The sequence below is a fragment of the Sus scrofa genome, chromosome 6 (assembly GCF_000003025.6).
Source record: "Sus scrofa isolate TJ Tabasco breed Duroc chromosome 6, Sscrofa11.1, whole genome shotgun sequence".
Lineage (NCBI taxonomy): Eukaryota > Metazoa > Chordata > Mammalia > Artiodactyla > Suidae > Sus > Sus scrofa.
This window is the reverse complement of record NC_010448.4, coordinates 15692435-15713569: the sequence shown is the minus strand read 5'-3', so window position 1 is coordinate 15713569 and position 21135 is coordinate 15692435. Positions and strand designations below refer to the sequence as shown.

At 46.8% G+C, this 21135-nt stretch overlaps 1 protein-coding gene and 2 long non-coding RNA genes across 3 annotated transcripts in view; 1 reads left to right on the top strand and 2 right to left on the bottom strand.

Annotated features, from left to right (window-relative positions):
• Nucleotides 1–19583, top strand: part of ZFHX3 (zinc finger homeobox 3) — a 247315-nt gene extending 227732 nt beyond the window's left edge. The window contains exons 8-10 of the mRNA XM_021097088.1: nt 2898–3000; nt 4263–9740; nt 13591–19583. Coding sequence (XP_020952747.1) covers nt 2898–3000; nt 4263–9740; nt 13591–15272 — 7263 coding nt within the window. The 3' untranslated portion in view covers nt 15273–19583. The remainder of the gene's footprint in view (nt 1–2897; nt 3001–4262; nt 9741–13590) is intronic.
• On the bottom strand, nt 737–14638 carry LOC110261270. Its single transcript, XR_002345306.1, has 4 exons — nt 14550–14638; nt 11347–11385; nt 10500–10614; nt 737–3023 (listed from the first exon to the last, which is right to left on the bottom strand). It is a non-coding gene; the product is annotated as an uncharacterized LOC110261270 (long non-coding RNA).
• LOC110261269 overlaps nt 14671–21135 on the bottom strand; it is a 178324-nt gene continuing 171859 nt past the window's right edge. Inside the window, exons 4-5 of the long non-coding RNA XR_002345305.1 lie at nt 15086–15273; nt 14671–14761 (exon numbers count right to left, since the gene is read on the bottom strand). This is a non-coding gene — a long non-coding RNA (uncharacterized LOC110261269). The remainder of the gene's footprint in view (nt 14762–15085; nt 15274–21135) is intronic.

Genomic DNA, 21135 nt, shown 5'->3' with positions numbered 1-21135 from the left:
TGCCCACAGACCTCGAGCTGTTCCTCAGACACTGTGGCTATGACTGAACCTTCCACACAGTCTGGCAGCCAGATATGCCTGGGAAACAAGGGGTGCCAAGGCAAGTGTTTGAAGGAATTCTGCCTTTGGCCAACTCTCATGTTCCTCCATGAGCAGAACTCCTTAGTGAGCCACTGGCAGGACTGTATTTTTAGCTCTTTATGAAAATGTATGGAAACTTCGAGTGACAAGCTTGAGAAACTGGTAGGAGAGGGAGGAGTGGACCGAGACAGGGGGAACATGAGTGTCTGAGAGCTGACATGGAGTCCTCCAGTGTCAGCACCCAAAGAGGCACCCATTTCAACCTCTCTGTTCAGACACGTGCACAGACAGACCCCCAGCAGAATGTCTAGATCTTTAGGATTCCCTTTGGGGATCTTTTTCTTTGCCTCTGGGGAATTTCTTGCCCATTAAAATTTTATGTACCAGCCTTCTTGTTTGTTTGTTTTCAGGGAGAGGTTGGGTACACTATAGATGAGAAGATGCAGGTAGATAAAAGTAATTGCTTAAACACATATGGGGCAAGACTTACAGGTTTGGAGGCCCAGATTAAGATGCAGAGGAGCATGTGAGGTTGATGATTATATTTCGGGGAGAGTTAATTGATGGAAGGTGAAGGCAGACAAAGAACTGCTGCTTACTGCCTTCTTGAATCCCAATCAGGAATTATGATTAAAGTCGCGGCGAGACAACAGAGGGCTGATGAATTGGTGTCTTTTTTTTTTTTCTTTTTTGCCGTCATTCACACTTGATTGACTTCAACCTTTCAAGTGCAAAAGTCTCTCTTTTCCATTATTATTCATAGCCATCTGAGTTTTTCTAATTAAAGTGTATGAAAACAATTACTGATCCGTCGTACTGAGTCTGTTAGAGGGGATGTCTGCCTTACTGTAATGCGTATAAAAAGCCCACAGTTTTCTATAATGATGTGCAGCTGAGGTGTTAGATAATTTTATTCTTTTTTACTCTGTAGGGCTTTTTTTTTTATTTCTCATGATTCATTTTTCATAATTCCTAAAGATCCCAGGAAAGGACTGATCCTGCAGCTACAACCGAGAAAGGAGGTGGGGGGGAGTCTTTTTTCCTTTCCCTTTCTCCCCCTCTTGCCCCCAACCTCGTGCTCCCCCTTGGTTGAGGACCATAAATTAATCGGTGACCTTTCACTTCTTGGATTCCCGCTGGACTCCCCAACCACACCGGTCAGAAATGCTTTCTATTAAAAAGAAAATAGATGGAATGAGTTTGGCAATCTCCGCTCCATTCCTAACGATTCATCAGCAGCTAGTCTTAACCAGCTGCTGACGAGCTTTGTGTGAGGGTGCAGATGTCTGTCTGTGTGAGCAGGAATTCTGTGTCAGTCACATGCACCTGCCATGCACCTGTTCTTCGTAAACACAGGGTTTCTCAGAGCCCTTCTCCACAGTGCCTGTTGCTTGATTTTTGCTCCTACAGGCCGCTGGGTTGCTGGAATTATTCTAATACCCCAGTATGTCCCAGGGAGTTGGCTTTTTGGTATGATGGGGACAGCTGTCCAGGTTTTCTCTAGGAGTGAAACCTACCACCGATGATTCTAGTGAACATGTCAGCAGCAATTATGAGCCAGGCCAGGGTCCTCAAACCGTTAAAAGTTAATAGTAACTTATTTTAAATATTTAATTTTGAACAGTAATCTAGGTGTTCAACAGCAAGGTACTATCTCAGTAGTCATGTTTAATGGAAAAATAATGCCCCCAGGTGGGGCTGGGTGCCGTGTAGAAAGGTAACGGCAACTCCTTAAGTGTCTGTTCCTGTAACCCCAGGGTCAGGCTATTTCTCAGGCTGTCATCAAACAGGGAATGATTTCTAATTCATTTGGGAACATCACTGCCAACTATCTTCCCACCCTGTAGGAGGCAAACGGATGTTGCTTCTTTTGGAATGAACAACCTTTGATCCTTACTTTGGATATTGAGGCCTTCTTATCACATTAATGTAGGACAAAATGATACCGTGTTTGGACAAGCTTCTGGCCAGATGGCATGGAAGCCTGGAGAAACATCTAAAGCTCTGACTTTAAACTGCAGCTCTTCTGACCCAGGCTCATTCTGGAATTGCTGTACTAAGAAACAGCAGCCCTGGCCCAGGTGGGCCTGCCCTGTTGTAGAACGTGTGGCTGGGCCACGGGCTGCGAGTTCCCGCTGATGCTGTGTATCTTGGGCAAAGACTCCAGGAGAAATCCTGGCTGCAGTGAGTCATAAGAAGTGCTTGTTAGCACTTGATCTCAGCTTGTAAAGGGTTACAAAATGTTGTTTCCTGGAAAATCTGCCAACGTGTCTGCGTGTCCTTAGCCTTCCCTTTGTTCTCTCCCCTGCTTCTTACCCTTTCCTTCGCTCTCATTCCCCTCCTCTTCTTGCCTGAATACATTTTGAAAACAGTACTACAATGCTCCCTGCTTCAAGATTACAGTGTACTTTACTAGGTATGATTTAATTAGGGCCCTTATTATGTTTTCAGCAGCTTAAGGTGGGCCTTTCAACTTATCTACCTAATTGGTTGCACAAGAAGTTTCACAGCCCATGACAAAACATTGTCAGTGATCAAAGTCAAAATTCTGCATAAAGGAAAAATATTAATAATAAGATTATTCTTCAAGTGTGCACTGCTAATTATGTCCAGAATGTAACCGTAGAAACACTTTTGACTGATGTGAGCTTTGTCTAATAAACATGAGTCTTCAGTGAGCTATGAAAAGTGACACCTCCAGCTTCACACTGGTGAAGGCTAATTTTGCTTATTAAATAATTTTTACAGATCTCCCCATTTTGTGTCTCTTTCCTCTCCATTTGACTCTGCTCGCTTCTCTGCCTCCTGCTCTTCAGGTGACTACCCCTGAGATGGTGATGCCCAGCAGCATGTTCCTCCCAACGGCGGTTCCAGATCGAGACGGGAACTCCAGTGTGGAGGAGGCAGCCAAGCAGCCCGGTTAGTGTCATTATTTTTGACTCCTGAGAACAGAAACAAAATGAAACCCAGGGTCAAAAGCAGTGGTGCCAAGAATTCTTTACAGTACTCCTAAGCCGAATGTAACTGCTCAAGGGATAAGGGGCACTGTTGTGTCAGCTACTTGAGACTCTGATTCTTGGCGTGATTTGTGTATTCCTCATATGGCTTGAAGTGAGAAAAAAATCAGGTGAGAACAGTGGGCTTTTTGATGGACACACGCCCCTTCGACTGTACACTGAGGGAGTTTTAATCAGAATCTCAGTCAGGAGACCCATGACTTAGCATCATAACCTGTTAAATACTCCCTCTCGGAGGACTTAGTTACTCGGGAGGGACTGGTGATCTCAGGTGCTCTCAGGGAAGTGGATTAGCTGCCTTTCTAGGAGCTGTCCCTGCACAGCGTTCTCCTTGGAGACCTCCAGGACTGCCTTAGGATGCCGCAGAGAGGTGCATTGGGAAAGAACTCGCTTGTAGACATAGATGCTGCGGGTGGCACCCCATGGTGGGTCCTAGCTGGGCGAGTCCTTACACCCCTGTTCACAAGTGTCTCCTACATCTCTGACTTCTTGTCACCAGCTGAGCTAGAAATTGGGAAGGGCTAATACCGTATCGCCCCGACTCCACCCTTGTGAGTTCTCCACATTAGACAGTGGACAGCTGATCTGAAAAAGGGTCAGAGAATATTTATAGGTGTGGTAATCTCACTGTAGCAAAAGTTTTAATGTATTTTAATAATTGGCCACTTGAATATTCATTGTGTATTTATTAGAGATGACAGTCAGAAGTCATAACAAGAAATTCAGTGCCTAAAAATATATTCCAAAATGTCTTCTATTACAGTGGGTAGACATTCTTGCAGACTCCCCCCATCTTAGGATAGCATTAATTCATATAGTCTACAATTCAGATCCATGTCAGGGGGTGTGCTTCAAACCAGTTCTTGAAAAATTGAGGATTCTGAGTCCAGCAAGTATTTAAAAGACAAATCTGTGCTACGGTATGGTCTCCTAGAAGTCGAAACTTCCTGCATGTCCTTTCCTTCCCCTCTGATCATATGCACCTGCTTATAACCTGTGCTCTCGGGGGTTGGGGCCCTTGGAGAGATTGTGTGCAGGGTGGCTATTTCCCTCATTGTGAGACCGTGTTCGTGAGGCCTTGCTGGGTAGACAGCTCTGGGTGCCATCCTTAAAACAAAGCCTTCTTTATCATTGGGTTTGACTTTTTTTTTTTTTTTTAACCAGAAACCTCAGAGGATCTGGGAAAGAACATCTTACCCTCTGCGAGCACAGAACACAGTGGAGATTTGAAACCCTCGCCTGCTGACCCAGGCTCTGTGAAAGAAGATTCAGGCTTCCTGTGCTGGAAGAAGGGGTGCAACCAGGTTTTCAAAACTTCTGCCACCCTCCAGACGCACTTCAATGAGGTTCATGCCAAGAGGCCTCAGCTGCCCGTGTCTGATCGCCATGTGTACAAGTACCGCTGCAACCAGTGCAGCCTGGCTTTCAAGACTGTGGAAAAGCTGCAGCTCCATTCTCAGTACCACGTGATCAGAGCTGCCACTATGTGCTGTCTCTGTCAGCGCAGTTTCCGAACTTTCCAGGCTCTGAAAAAACACCTTGAGACGAGCCACCTGGAGTTGAGTGAGGCTGACATCCAGCAGCTTTATGGTGGCCTTCTGGCCAATGGGGACCTCCTGGCAATGGGAGACCCCACGCTGGCCGAGGACCATACCATAATTGTTGAGGAAGACAAGGAGGAAGAGAGTGACCTGGAGGATAAACAGAGCCCAACGGGGAGCGATTCTGGCTCAATACAAGAAGACTCGGGCTCAGAGCCCAAGAGAGCTCTACCTTTCCGAAAAGGCCCCAACTTCACCATGGAAAAATTTCTAGACCCTTCTCGCCCCTACAAGTGTACCGTCTGCAAGGAATCGTTCACACAAAAGAACATCCTGCTGGTGCACTACAATTCTGTCTCCCACCTGCATAAGTTAAAGAGAGCCCTTCAAGAGTCAGCAACGGGTCAGCCAGAACCCACCAGCAGCCCTGACAACAAGCCTTTCAAGTGCAACACCTGTAACGTGGCCTACAGCCAGAGCTCCACTTTGGAGATCCACATGCGGTCTGTGCTGCATCAGACCAAGGCCCGGGCAGCCAAGCTGGAGGCTGCCAGTGGCAGTAGCAACGGCACTGGGAACAGCAGCAGTGTCTCCCTGAGCTCTTCCACCCCAAGTCCTGTGAGTACCAGTGGCAGTAACACCTTTACCACCGCCAATCCAAGCAGTGCTGGCATCGCTCCAAGCTCCAATTTACTGAGCCAAGTGCCCACTGAAAGTGTGGGAATGCCGCCCCTGGGGAATCCCGTAGGTGCCAACATTGCTTCCCCTTCTGAGCCCAAGGAGGCCAATCGGAAGAAGCTGGCAGATATGATTGCATCCAGGCAGCAGCAGCAGCAGCAGCAACAGCAGCAGCAGCAACAGCAACAACAGCAGCAGCAACAACAAGCACAGACACTGGCCCAGGCCCAGGCTCAAGTTCAAGCTCATCTGCAGCAGGAGCTGCAGCAGCAGGCGGCCCTGATCCAGTCCCATCTGTTTAACCCCGCCCTCCTTCCTCACTTCCCCATGACCACTGAGACCCTGCTGCAGCTGCAGCAGCAGCAGCATCTCCTCTTCCCCTTCTACATCCCCAGCGCCGAATTCCAGCTCAACCCTGAGGTGAGCCTGCCGGTGACTAGCGGGGCGCTGACGCTGACTGGGACCGGCCCAGGCCTGCTGGAAGACCTGAAGGCTCAGGTTCAGATCCCACAGCAGGGCCATCAGCAGATCCTGCAGCAGCAGCAACAGCAGCAGCAGCAGCAAAGCCAGCTCTCTCTCTCCCAAAGTCACTCTGCCCTCCTTCAGCCCAGCCAGCACACTGAAAAGAAAAACAAATCAGTCATCAAAGAAAAGGAAAAGGAGATCCAGAGAGAGAGGGACAGTGCCGAGGGGGGAGAGGGCAACTCGGGACCAAAGGAATCACTGCCAGATGCCTTGAAGGCCAAAGAAAAGAAAGAATTGGCCCCAGGGGGTAGTTCTGAGCCTTCCATGCTCCCTCCACGCATTGCCTCAGATGCCAGAGGGAATGCCACCAAGGCCTTGCTGGAGAACTTTGGCTTTGAGCTGGTCATTCAGTACAACGAGAACAAGCAGAAGGTGCAGAAAAAGAACGGGAAGACTGAGCAGGGGGAGAATCTGGAAAAGCTCGAGTGTGAGGCCTGTGGCAAGTTGTTTTCTAACATCCTGATTTTAAAGAGTCATCAAGAGCATGTTCATCAGAATTACTTTCCCTTTAAACAGCTAGAGAGATTTGCCAAACAGTACCGAGAGCACTATGATAAACTGTACCCCCTGAGGCCCCAGACCCCCGAGCCACCACCCCCTCCCCCTCCCCCGCCTCCACCCCCGCTTCCCGCAGCACCTCCTCAGCCGGCTTCCACGCCAGCCATCCCCGCGTCCGCCCCACCTATCACTTCACCCACCATCGCACCGTCCCAGCCGTCTGTGCCGCTCACCCAGCTCTCCATGCCCATGGAGCTCCCCATCTTCTCCCCACTGATGATGCAGACGATGCCGCTGCAGACCTTGCCGGCTCAGCTGCCCCCGCAGCTCGGACCGGTGGAGCCTCTGCCTGCAGACCTGGCCCAGCTGTACCAGCATCAGCTCAACCCAAGTCTGCTCCAGCAGCAGAATAAGAGGCCTCGCACCAGGATCACGGATGACCAGCTCCGAGTCCTGCGGCAGTATTTTGACATTAACAACTCCCCCAGCGAAGAGCAGATCAAGGAGATGGCAGACAAGTCCGGGCTGCCACAGAAAGTGATCAAGCACTGGTTCAGAAACACTCTCTTCAAAGAGCGGCAGCGTAACAAGGACTCCCCGTACAACTTCAGCAATCCCCCTATCACAAGCCTGGAGGAGCTCAAGATCGACTCTCGGCCCCCTTCGCCGGAACCTCAGAAGCAGGAGTACTGGGGGAGCAAGAGGTCTTCGAGAACAAGGTTTACTGACTACCAGCTGAGGGTCCTGCAGGACTTCTTTGATGCCAACGCTTACCCAAAGGACGATGAATTTGAGCAACTGTCTAATTTACTGAACCTTCCAACCCGAGTCATAGTAGTCTGGTTTCAGAATGCCCGACAGAAGGCCAGGAAAAATTATGAGAATCAGGGAGAGGGCAAAGATGGAGAGCGGCGTGAGCTGACAAATGACAGGTATATTCGAACAAGCAACTTGAACTACCAGTGCAAAAAGTGTAGCCTGGTGTTTCAGCGCATCTTTGATCTCATCAAGCATCAGAAGAAGCTGTGTTACAAGGATGAGGATGAGGAAGGGCAGGATGACAGCCAAAATGAGGATTCCATGGATGCGATGGAAATCCTGACTCCCACCAGCTCCTCCTGCAGCACTCCGATGCCCTCCCAGGCTTACAGCGCCCCAGCACCATCGGCCAACACAGCTTCCTCTGCTTTCTTGCAGCTTACGTCAGAGGCAGATGAACTGGCCGCCTTCACTTCAAAATCAGAAGTGAATGATGAGAAACCAAAGCAGGCTGAACCTCCCAGTGCACAGCCAAACCAAACCCAAGAAAAGCAAGGACAACCAAAGGCAGAGCTGCAGCAGCAAGACCAGCCCGAGCAGAAGACAACTGCAGCCCAGCAAAAACTCCCGCAGCTGACGTCCCCGCCTTCGTTACCACAGCCGCCTCCACAAGCGCCTCCCCCTCAATGCCCCTTGCCCCAGTCGAGCCCCAGTCCCTCTCAGCTCTCCCACCTGCCCCTCAAGCCCCTCCACACGTCAACTCCTCAACAGTTGGCCAGCCTACCTCCTCAGCTAATCCCCTACCAGTGTGACCAGTGTAAGTTGGCGTTTCCATCATTTGAGCATTGGCAGGAGCATCAGCAGCTTCACTTCCTGAGTGCACAGAACCAGTTCATCCATCCCCAGTTTTTGGACAGGTCCCTGGATATGCCTTTCATGCTGTTTGATCCTAGTAACCCACTCCTGGCAAGCCAGCTGCTCTCTGGGGCCATACCTCAGATTCCAGCAAGCTCGGCCACTTCCCCTTCAACTCCCACCTCCACGATGAACACTCTGAAGAGGAAGCTGGAGGAAAAGGCCAGTGCAAGCCCTGGCGAAAATGACAGTGGGACGGGAGGAGAAGAACCTCAGAGAGACAAGCGTTTGAGGACAACTATTACGCCAGAACAGCTAGAAATTCTCTACCAAAAGTACCTGTTGGACTCTAATCCAACGCGAAAGATGCTGGATCACATTGCGCACGAGGTGGGCTTGAAGAAACGCGTGGTACAAGTCTGGTTTCAGAACACCCGAGCCCGGGAGAGGAAAGGACAGTTCCGGGCCGTGGGCCCAGCGCAGGCCCACAGGAGATGCCCTTTTTGCAGAGCGCTCTTCAAAGCCAAGACGGCCCTGGAGGCTCATATCCGATCCCGTCACTGGCATGAAGCCAAGCGAGCTGGCTACAACCTAACTCTGTCCGCAATGCTCTTAGACTGTGATGGGGGACTCCAGATGAAAGGAGATATTTTTGACGGAACTAGCTTTTCCCACCTACCCCCAAGTAGTAGTGACGGCCAAGGGGTTCCCCTCTCACCAGTGAGCAAAACCATGGAGTTGTCTCCCCGAACTCTTCTCAGCCCTTCTTCCATCAAGGTGGAAGGGATTGAAGATTTTGAAAGCCCCTCCATGTCCTCAGTCAATCTAAACTTTGACCAAACTAAGCTGGACAACGACGACTGTTCTTCTGTCAACACAGCAATCACAGATACCACTACTGGAGACGAGGGGAATGCAGATAATGACAGTGCGACGGGCATAGCAACTGAAACCAAATCCTCTTCTGCACCCAGTGAAGGGCTGACCAAAGCGGCCATGATGGCGATGTCCGAGTATGAAGATCGGCTGTCCTCTGGTCTGGTCAGCCCGGCCCCGAGTTTTTACAGCAAAGAATACGACAACGAAGGTACAGTGGACTACAGTGAAACCTCGAGCCTTGCAGACCCCTGCTCCCCAAGCCCTGGGGCAAGCGGGTCAGCAGGCAAAGCTGGAGACAGCGGGGATCGGCCCGGGCAGAAACGTTTTCGCACTCAAATGACCAATCTGCAGCTGAAGGTCCTCAAGTCATGCTTTAATGACTACAGGACACCCACCATGCTAGAGTGTGAGGTCCTGGGCAATGACATTGGACTGCCAAAGAGAGTTGTTCAGGTCTGGTTCCAGAATGCCCGGGCAAAGGAAAAGAAGTCCAAGTTAAGCATGGCCAAGCATTTTGGTATAAACCAAACAAGTTACGAGGGACCTAAAACAGAGTGCACTTTGTGTGGCATCAAGTACAGCGCTCGGCTGTCTGTACGTGACCATATCTTTTCCCAACAGCATATCTCCAAAGTTAAAGATACCATCGGAAGCCAGTTGGACAAGGAGAAAGAATACTTTGACCCAGCCACTGTACGTCAGTTGATGGCTCAGCAAGAGTTGGACCGGATTAAAAAGGCCAATGAGGTCCTCGGATTGGCAGCTCAGCAGCAAGGGATGTTTGACAACGCCCCACTTCAGGCTCTCAACCTTCCTACAGCATATCCGGCGCTCCAGGGCATTCCTCCCGTGTTGCTCCCCGGCCTCAACAGCCCCTCCTTGCCGGGCTTTACTCCATCCAACACAGGTGGGTTCTGCTCTAGGCAATTCTTCCCGATTGAAATACCCACCGAATGAGCCCTTGTTCTGTGGCTACCACACAAAACATCTCGGTGTTGGGCAGATAGGGAGGCTGCCTTTTCTAGCTCGCTAACAGCAATAAAGCGTCGGGTCCCTTCCATTGAGTCTCCCTAGAGCCGTGGCATCCATGACTCTCTGACTTCCCAGTTCATGGCTGGACCAGTTTCCTGAAACCATCCTCATGCCTGGTATTCAGCAGACCACCAGAGTGTGTGCTACAGGCATAAACTTGAGGGTCTTGATGTACTAGACCCTGGGATATTCTCAAGAAAGCCTTTTCCATCATAGACCCTTCCATTCAGTCCTTTTGGAAATATGTGGAATATGCAAAATATTTGAACATCCTAGCTAATTCTGGACTGTGCCCTGTGGAACTTGGTTCAGAAGAATTTAAATCAACTCTCTGCTTTCACCTGTGATCCTGCCTCCTTTTTTAGAGAGGCACTGTCAGGGTGGAGCCTTCCTCCTGGGGTTCTCTGTTAGCCAGAAACACAGTGCTATGTTCATTTCTAATGGGATTGCCTTGGTCCTGGGATGTACTACCCAGGAACGTGTCTTGGGCAATACGGTTTTGAATTTTGACATGTCGCAGTCTTCCAGACAGACAAAAGATGCTAATAGTCATTTTTAGGGGGACTCAGTCGCCCCATTCATTTCCTTCTGCCTATTTCCATTTCTGATTCAGAGTCACATACTTAGTACTTACTTTTCTACTCACGAGAACTACTCGTGGTTCTTCCTCTGTACCTCTCTTGTTCCTCCTTTGTCCTCACCCGTCTTCTCTGAATCCAGCCGTCTTTCCGACCTTTACCTCCAGGATCCTGTGAGATTTAGGCATAAGTCAGCAAGCCCCCCGCAGCCTGTAATGACTAATGCGCATCTGCTGAAGGAGAGCCCTTCAGAGTGCCTCCTTGCCTTCAAAACACGTCCCTCTTCCTAGGGGTTGAAGCGGTTCTGCTGCTTCCCAGAGCAGCCCTGCTTTCTGCTTGAATTAAATCCAAGTTTTGTAATTCTGACAGTGTTTTACAGAACATGAGGCCACCTCATTCCTGATCTCAGTTTCTTAGCCAAAAGAGAAGAAAAGACAGCATTAAGATATAGAAAGTTGTTGCTCATTTGTGTTGGCCAGTAATGTCAGAGAATGATGCTAAAAGCCAGCCAGATGTAAGTAGACATAAACAGGCTATGGTCAATGGCTGGGCACTGAATTACTTTTGTAGCCCAGGGAACCTTAGCACAGGGTCTTGGGAAGTGCCAACATTTCATAATAATGTGAAAAAATTAGAATGTCTTTGCTATTCCCCTTCTTTAACAGAAGAGAAAAGTGAGGCCCAGACAGGTCCAGGCCATTCAGCAACCTAGAGTAGGAGCCAGGGCTCCCACCCAGGCCTCTGGGCTCCCAAGTGCTATATGCTCCTTCCACAGCACTCAGTAAGAGCTAGTCAGTCAACAGGTACATGTTTAGTGCTATTCAGGTTCTGACCACATAGGGTGGACTCCAGGTAGAAAGGTATGCTCTTAATCATTCAAGGCAGCCATGCGTGCCCCCTTACCAGCATCCGGCTGTACCACAGCTCCCAGGAGCACTGCATCTGGAGTTGGGAGAGAAAGACCTTGTTTAATATGTCTGGCCCAATGGTAAGCTCTTCCCATATGACCTTCCATTTAATCCCTACATCCATCTAGTGTTGAAACCTGAGGTTCTAGGCAACTAATAAGCCCACTATCACACAGCAGATGTCTGTCAGCCATAATCCACACCACATCAGTCTTGCTCCAGGGGTGTGTGATGCAGCCTCCAGGGGATGGGGTGTGTTTGCTTGGTTCTGATCTTACAGAAGAGAAAACTAAGGCTACAGAATCATTGTGAGAATGTACTGAACTACTTTGTTGAACATGGCTAATGTAGAGCCCCATCAACAGAGGTTCAGTAAATGTTCCTTAAAATTGAATTTCTTTTGTGCACTGTCAGTTCAAGACAGAGAAAGTCAGTTCTTAATGCCATAGGGATGGGGAGGCCAATAGGTGTTCCTTCTCTGACCTGCTGATCTGTCGGCTCTGGCTACAGCTCCAGCCTAAAACCTAGAGCAAGCCTGTTGCCTAGAAGTGGACAGAGCCATGGCCCAGGTTTCAAATTCATGATCTGTTCTATCTCTGTCTCGTTTGTGCCACTTTAACAAATGAGACTTTACTGAGTTTTTCTAAGTCAGACGTAGCTTCTCCCCTGATTTTAGTCCCTGAGGTGCATTGAAGAAATTGGACAACTTAATCTCAACAGTTCCTCTTCTGCCATTTTGGATGAATAAATTAATGTTAGGCAATGCTGAGGGAAGCATCCTTTCTGGCTAAAAATTAATCCACATTTTTCTGGGGATTGGCAACTGTAGGCAACCTTGATCTCTTCACCTGAAACTGAAGGTTTTTATTTAAATGCATTGGGGTAGCATTTAACCACCTGACTTGGAGCTGGAAATCAATGTTGTCTTTACCGAGATCTGGGCTTCAGGGTGTTTTTCCTCATGAGGACAGTGACTTGTTTGGAACCCCAACCCTAGCTTTCTTGTGGAAGGGGGTCCAGATGAAGTACTGAGAGGCTGTGGGGCTTCTGATTTTACATTTTGGTGTCCTCCGAAGCGAAGGGACACATACCGCCTAGTGCCTCAGATGTGGTCAGTGCTGTCCTTCCCCACCACCCTGCCTGTCTTAACACACGTGCAGCTTCATGAACCAGAAGCAGCAGCCGCCGCCGCCTTCTGTCATCCTGGAACAAAAGACCCAACCCAGGAGACAGCTATGGGTCAGGGAGCATTTTAGGCTTGAGGCTGGGTAAAGGCTTTACAGGCAACAGTAGATTAGGCCTCAGTGTGATTGAGGATGGGGCAGTACCCATGTGGGCCTGGGGACACGGTATGCCAGCCATGAGTAGTGGTGCCTGGGGTAGGCTGCGATGTCAGGAATTGCTGGCGTCAGCACTTCAGGCCATTCCATTTCTGACATTGTTTTTCTTTTCTTCTTACGGTTAGTTTCTCAAACATCTGCAGCCCTAACCCTCCTGTATGTCATTCAGGCATGGGCAAAAGAAGAAACTGCTCATTTTTCCAGTGGACTCCAGAATCCTATTCCTAGACAGTCACATTTTTCAGCACATTTGCTAAAGCAGAGCAGCAGAGCCAAAACAGTGGACCCATGTTCCTTGAATGGACTCCTTTTATTTCTTCTCATTTCTCTTCTCTCTGCCCTAACATGTCCATTCAGCTACAGCCATGGAGGCAGAGAGGCACACGCTGTAGAGCCTGTTGTGTTTGTTCTTGGGGTCTTGGTGCCTGACTGGGTTTCTTGCTTTTGCTCTCTTCTCCAGACAACTTCTGGTGGGGCCTCTTGGCTCTACTATCTCTGTGGGGTTTTGATGAAGACTGTTGGTTCAGATGGGTCCCAGCTGGCAACAGCTAGTTTGGGGGCCTCCAGACTCATTGCCTTGGGCAGAGTGAATGGTGGCTGGGATTAAGGTAAAGAAACTCTGCAAGTGATGTGTATGGTGCGTTGGGCAGGAAGGTGTTGGTAGCTTTTTTGCAGACAGGGGAAGCATGGAAATTGACTCAGGGGTGCGTCCTAATGAGAACACAGGCTATCCAACCCTGAGCCTGGCGGGACAACTCTGTCAGAAACATTGGTTTTGAGAGGATCCTTCAAGTTCAAACCCGGAGCTCTCAGCCTCTGTGCCAGTGACATAGATGAAAGGTCTTGAGCTTCAGCCTCACCGCAGTAGACTGACATGTGACTTCTCTGTTTCCTTTCAGCTTTAACATCTCCTAAACCGAACTTGATGGGTCTGCCCAGCACAACAGTTCCTTCCCCTGGCCTCCCCACATCTGGATTACCAAATAAACCGTCCTCAGCATCGCTGAGCTCCCCGACCCCAGCACAAGCCACCCTGGCAATGGCCCCTCAGCAGCACCCCCAACCCCAGCAGCAGCCACAGGTGCAGCCGCCGCCGCCCGCAGCCCAGCCGCCACCTGCACCACAGCTCCCGCCGCAGCAGCAGCAACAACGCAAGGACAAAGACGGTGAGAAGGTAAAGGAGAAGGAAAAGGCACACAAAGGGAAAGGGGAACCCCCGCCTGTCCCCAAGAAGGAGAAAGGAGAGGCCCCCACGGGAGCCGCAGCCACGATCTCAGCGCCACTGCCCACCATGGAGTATGCAGTGGACCCTGCACAGCTGCAGGCCCTGCAGGCAGCCTTGACTTCAGACCCTACAGCGTTGCTCACGAGCCAGTTCCTCCCTTACTTTGTACCAGGCTTCTCTCCTTATTACGCCCCCCAGATCCCTGGCGCCCTGCAGAGCGGGTACCTGCAGCCTATGTATGGAATGGAAGGCCTGTTCCCATACAGCCCTGCACTGTCGCAGGCCCTGATGGGGCTGTCCCCAGGCTCCCTACTGCAGCAGTACCAGCAATACCAGCAGAGTCTGCAGGAGGCGATCCAGCAGCAGCAGCAGCGGCAACTACAGCAGCAGCAGCAGCAGCAGCAACAAAAAGTGCAGCAGCAGCAGCAGCCCAAAGCAAGCCAAACCCCAGTCCCCCCGGGGGCTGCCTCCCCAGACAAAGACCCTGCCAAAGAATCCCCCAAACCAGAAGAGCAGAAAAACACACCCCGCGAGGTGTCCCCCCTCCTGCCGAAACCCCCCGAAGAGCCAGAAGCAGAAAGCAAAAGTGCGGACTCCCTCTACGACCCCTTCATTGTTCCAAAGGTGCAGTACAAGTTGGTCTGCCGCAAGTGCCAGGCGGGCTTCAGTGACGAGGAGGCGGCGAGGAGCCACCTGAAGTCCCTCTGCTTCTTCGGCCAGTCTGTGGTGAACCTGCAAGAGATGGTGCTTCACGTCCCCACGGGCGGCGGCGGCGGTGGCGGCAGCGGCGGCGGCGGCGGTGGCGGCGGCGGCTCGTACCACTGCCTGGCGTGCGAGAGCGCGCTCTGTGGGGAGGAAGCTCTGAGTCAACATCTCGAGTCGGCCTTGCACAAACACAGAACAATCACGAGAGCAGCAAGAAACGCCAAAGAGCACCCTAGTTTATTACCTCACTCTGCCTGCTTCCCCGATCCTAGCACCGCATCTACCTCGCAGTCTGCCGCTCACTCAAACGACAGCCCCCCTCCCCCGTCGGCCGCCGCCCCCCCCTCGTCCTCGTCCTCCGCTTCCCCCCACGCCTCCAGGAAGTCTTGGCCGCAAGTGGTCTCCCGGGCTTCGGCCGCGAAGCCCCCTTCTTTTCCTCCTCTCTCCTCATCTTCAACGGTTACCTCAAGTTCATGCAGCACCTCAGGGGTTCAGCCCTCGATGCCAACAGACGACTATTCGGAGGAGTCTGACACGGATCTCAGCCAAAAGTCCGACGGACCGGCGAGCCCGGTGGAGGGTCCCAAAGACCCCAGCTGCCCCAAGGACAGTGGTCTGACCAGTGTAGGAACGGACACCTTCAGATTGTAAGCTTTGAAGATGAACAGTACAAACAAATGAATTTAGATAAAAAAATTAATAACAAACCAATTTCAAAAATAGACTAACTGCAATTCCAAAGCTTCTAACCAAAAAAAAAAAAAAAAAAAAAAAAAAAAAGGAAAAAAAAGAAAAAGCGTGGGTTGTTTTCCCATATACCTATCTATGCCGGTGATTTTACATTCTTTTCTTTTCTCTTTTAATATTAAAAGCAAACAAACAAACCTTAACCCTGTTACATTGTGTCCTTTTGAAGGTACTATGGTCTGGGAAACAGAAGTCCGCAGGGCCTCCCTACGTCTTTGGAGCTTAAACCCCTTGTATATTTGCCCCTTTTCAATAAACACCCCCACGTTGATAGCACAGAGGAGCCCGGCATGCACTGTATGGGAAAGCAGTCCACCTTGTTACAGTTTTAAATTTCTTGCTATCTTAGCATTCAGATACCAATGGCTTGCTAAAAGAAAATAAGAAATGTAATGTCTTTTTATTCTCAGGTCAATCGCTCACACTTTGTTCTGTTTTCAGAATCATTGTTTTATATATATTATGTTTTCAGTTTTTTTTTTGTTTGTTTTGTTTTTATTTTCGTTCCAGAGAAGATTTTGTTTTGTTAATTTAAAAACGGGCAGAAAGTATTCGAGAAAAACAATGTGAACTGCTTTAGCTTTCTGGGGATTTTAAGGATAGCTTTTCTGCTGAAGCCAATTTCAAGGGGAAAAGTTAAGCACTCCCACTTTCAGAGAAAGAAAAAAAAAAAAAAACCCATACACACAAAGAGTGTTGAGGACTTGTAGCTTAAAAAAAAAAATAAGTTTTAAAAACTGACTTTCTGTATTTATGATAGATATGACCATTTTTGGTGTTGAGTAGATTGTTGCATTGGAAATGAACTGAAGCAGTATGGTAGATTTAAAAGGAAAAAAAAAAACCTTTTGTGTACATTTAGCTTTTTGTATGGTCCAGCTGACAGCTCCTCATTTGATGTTGTCTTGTTCATTCCTAGCAGATAGATTGCAATCCGTTGATTCGCCTAAGCTTTTCTCCCCTTTGTCCCTTAATTCCATTTTCTCTTCCCTCCTCCCACCCTATAATCTCCCATTTAAGGTAGCTGCCTTCATTTCTTAGAGGGTAGCTGCAGAATTATTTTATAAAACTAAAGAAAGAATTTCAAAGGGTTCTAGGGGTCATTAGGATCCTCAGATTATTTTTGGTTGGGGAGTTGAAACTTTTTAAAGGCATATAATTCTAGTTACCTATGTCTATTAGCCGTGTACGTTTATTTTATTTTTTTTTTAATTTATCCTTCCTTTGGCTTTTCTTTTCAGCCCTTTTTTCCCCTCCTTGTTTGGTAGATGCTTCAAATACTCTTTTCCTAAATGAAAGCATTTGTTTTGGTTTGTGTAATTGGGCTGTGTGCTTTTCTTTTCTAAAAAAAGTTTTTGGTTAGGGGTTTGGTTTCTGTGTTTTTGTTTTTTCTTTCCTCTCTCAGAAAAAGAAATTTCATGCTTTAAATAAAATCCAAAGACACACCCTTTCACTGCTGATGCAGAAAAAAAGGGAAAGGGTTCTTGTTACTTGAGAATTTGTTTCTGATTTAAACAAGACTTAGTTTAATAAAAGAAAGAGTAAAACAAAAGATTCCCAGGTTGTTATGTGCTTCTTCTGCAAGCAGAGAGGCAACTGTTAATGACAATTCCATATACCAAAAGATACATTTTTTACTTCAAAGTTTTGTCCTTGTGTTAGGCAGTCTGAGCGGCGAGTGATCCAGAGCGCAGCCAACAAAGAAGCAGATAGCAATGTACGTAGAAAGCAAAAAAGGAACCGTGTGTGAGGCACTTGTGTTTATATTAATATCTGTATTCCTGTAACACACAACGCAACATACACCCTTTCTCATCTTAAACAAACGGTCTGAACTTTGAAAGGAAAACTTTGTGCTGCTATAACGTAGATTTTGGAGACAAATAGATGCTTTGCTGTTTCACTTTCATAGCCAAACATCAACAGAAACAATCTCTTCTTGCCCCGAAAGTGTGAAATCCTTCTCCCCTTCATTCTCTCCTTATGTTTCAAAAGGGAACTTTGAAGACTGTGAATGCAGGTTCCATCTGGTCACCTTTCGGGCTTCTTTCCCCAGTGCTGAAGCCACTCATCGACTTTGCAAAAAGACTGGAGCATTCCAAGATCTGAAAATGGATTTTTTTCTTTTTTCTCTTTTTCTTTTTTAGCCGGGACTATTTTATTTTTATGAATTTGTTTTTAGTTTAATGACAGAGTAAGTAGATCCTGAACTGTTGTATATATTTCTAACTAGGCTGATTGATGCACAGTGCAAATTCCTTTTTTAATTGTTTTTTTAAGTAGAAATACTAAAGAATACCATCTAACTATTCATACCAGTATCCAGTTGTAGCATAAGGTGTCAAAAACAAATAGGCAAAACATTTGCTGTTTTAACAAGCTATTTCCTTTTAACAAGAATTCTTGTATTTCTCCCTGTGTTTGAGATGAACATTTTTAAATTTCAAAGTTGTACAGTTTTTGTTTTCCATTATTTTATCGTTTGTAACTCTATGAAATATATATATATTTTTTGCCATTTAACTGTTGTATGTTACTCTGTGTCTGTATCATATAGAAAAAAATTGTTTTTGTTTTTGGTTCTCTATGTGATACCAATTAACAATTTAACACTAGCTTTACCTGTCAAATTCTGCTAGGTCTTTTCTGAAAACTTTGTTTTTAAAAATGCTAATTGCTTGGTAATAGTGCAATTTCTGTCCCTTTCCCTCTCCCCCAACTTTAAGATCATTTCCTTGTAATTTTTTACCCCTCCCCCCCCTTTTTTTTGGTTTGGGGTTTGTTGTTTTTTGTTTTTGGTTTTGGTTTTTTTTTTTTGAGCTACTATGCCATCCTCCCTCTGTGAGGCAGTGAGTGTCAGTATTGTTATTGCCATGCCTCGACCTGTGGGTGTGTGTAGCAACAGCTAGGCGGCTGGGTAGATTAAGCATGCTTCCACCCACCAGTATTCCTCAGAAGGGTTATGTGAGTGTTTCAACCTGGAGTGGGTTGCATGCTTAATGCCGTCCTCAACAACTAAACCACCCACATACATGTTCATTCAAAAAGGAAAAAAATAATAATTCTCAGCATTAACCCAGAAGTAGCAAAGCAGTCAGTGATGGTGAAGCTTAGAGGTCAGACACTGAGCTAGTTAGATGTTTGTGGGCTGACATCACCATGGCTGTGACCAGTATCATTTGCAGAGCATGAATTCATGACGACTCTCAACTGTTTAGATTGGTCTCAGAGAATATACTCCTGTCTGCTGCATAGTAAGTACCTGAATAGGATAGCTCAACTCGCTGTGGTTCTTCACTTCCATTGACACTTCATATTTTGCTTTTTTTTTTTCAAATCTCCACAATGTGGGTTGGTGCTAGACTTCATTCAGTCACAGCACCTAACGGACCCAGAGAACAGGAGTTATTTCCTCCATCCTCCAAAAAGAAACTCAAGAAGAAAACACACACATGGAGAAGTTTAATAAATCTAGGAAGTTTTTTTCAATTAAAAACTATTTAAAGAGATGAATGTGTGGCCAAAGTTTTACACAATTGAAAATAAAGTAAAACAGACGGCATGTGTTTAAACCTGAGTTTATCAGGCATGGCAGGAAGTTGCAAGAGAGAGGCAGTGACCCAAGCCAGTGCACTTGATGTTCATGGACATATATTTTTTTTAAATAATAAATTAAATTAAAACATTTTAAATAGAAGCATAAATTGAGTTGGTTGTTTGTTGGCGCTGAGATACTGCCCACTGTGAAACAAAGCTTTGACTAGTTTTTTTGTTTGTTTGTTTACTTTTTTCGGGGGGAGGGGGGCAAGTTTGGGTAGGAAAGAAAGCATACATGAACGTGACCCTGAGGTGAAGAGGTATATGAACAGCCTTTGCAATGTACAAAAAAACAAAAAACAAAAAACAGAAAAAAAAAAAACAAAAAAAAAACAAAAAAAATAGAGCAAGTGAAACCAAAAATGATGTTCTTGGTGTTTTTCTATAATGTAGTCTTGTTAGCTTTTTTGTTACTGTAACAATGCTGATCTCGAACTGTACCAAAATACATGGAGACTAACAAACAGAACCACATGGAACTTTCAAACTGAAAAAAACAAAATTTGTCACAAAAACTTTGTTGTCATAGTTAAGTTGATTGTAGATGGTAATTGAATATACTCCTTTGAAAATATTTCATCAAGTATGTTTCCTGCTCATTGTGATACATTAAAAAAAAATATGAGCAAAAGTTCTTGTCTCTATCATTAGATTTTGTGTGTGCATGGATGAGAAAGAGACTGACACCTGGCAAGGTGTAAATCTGAACAGTACCCTGAGGTTGTACGGGCAGGGACATTTATTCCAAGATACACAAGCCCTTTGGAATTTCTAAGTGTCCTTGTATTTCCCACCTCCTGGCACTCATGGAAGTGCAGGATGTGTTGATGATGGCTCTGACTAGTTTATTTCATGGAGAAGGGTAATAAGCCTGATAGCTTGGATGATATCTGGCCCCAAAGAACATCTATGCTTTTGGTTCAAATGTCTATAACAGAATTTAAGATACTTGGCACAACCACAAGCAAGGAAGTTTTGCTGATGGCCAGGAGAAAGGTAAGTTTAACTTTTCTAAAATGGGAATCAGATCCAGTGTTTATGACAGAAGGATAGAAAAGGTGAGTTGAATTAAGTGGATGATTGACTGTTTATCATTCCTAGCAAAGGACTTTTTAAATTCCTGTTAGAGCAGAATTTTAGATAAAAACAGTCTGCAAAACAGTAATAACATTAGTAATTCTTTCATACAAGAGAAAACTCAGTTCTCTTTTCAAAAATCCTCCCTTACAGCATAAAAATGCGTGGAATTCATTAATAAAGAGTACATCCAAGATCAGGCCCAAAGGCCTTCCATTCATCTCTAATTTATAGCTGAAGCCCATAAATAATTTACAAAACTCTAGCAGAGGGCTTGGATGGCATTGCAGGCTTGCTGTGTCCTTGCAAGGTCTGCAACATCTGCCCTCAGCCAACAGGGGTCTTTTCTACCCCAGGAGTTGAGCTATGAAACCCTTTTCTCTTGGCTCAGATAGCCATTGTCCACTAAGTCTTTTTTCTTAGTTCCTGCAGCAGGCATTCAAGAACAAGCAGTGACCGTATTAACTCAACATTTCAAAGAATTCTACAACTGGTACAGGCATTACTAGTGCTCAGAAAGGGAAAGTTGGTTCCCTCACTGATAGCTGAAACCTCTGGCCAAACAAGTAGTGCCACTGTCCCTAATCCTGATCGTTTCCCAGGCATTATACCTTTCTTTTGGGTGTTCCTGCAGAAGCAGTTGGCTTCTATCTCAGTATGTTTTCTTGGCACACAGTTATGTCACTGATCTTTCTTCTGACCCCAGAAAAAGGTACAGTATGATAAAAATTGTTCAGACTAAAAGCCACGTCTGCCTTTCTAAGCTATAATTATTTTAGGATCTGGCAGGATCACACTGAAATGTTTTAAATGGAACTAGTTTTGCAAGGAGGTTTTGCTGCTTCAGCTCTTTGGAGGAAGGTGACTATAATTCAAATTCTTCTTAAGATAAATTTTTAACAAGAAAATAAGACAAAACCTCAGTGATGGGTGAGCCCTTTGTATCAGAAAATCTCTGAGCACCTATATGGCGCTGAGAAAGGATTGAGGCTTTCTGTTGCTAGAAAGGCTTTTTACTAAAGGGAAGTCTTCCAATCTGGCTTCAATATAATGCTCATGTGGATATTTATCTCCTTGGAATTAAGTTTTCCCC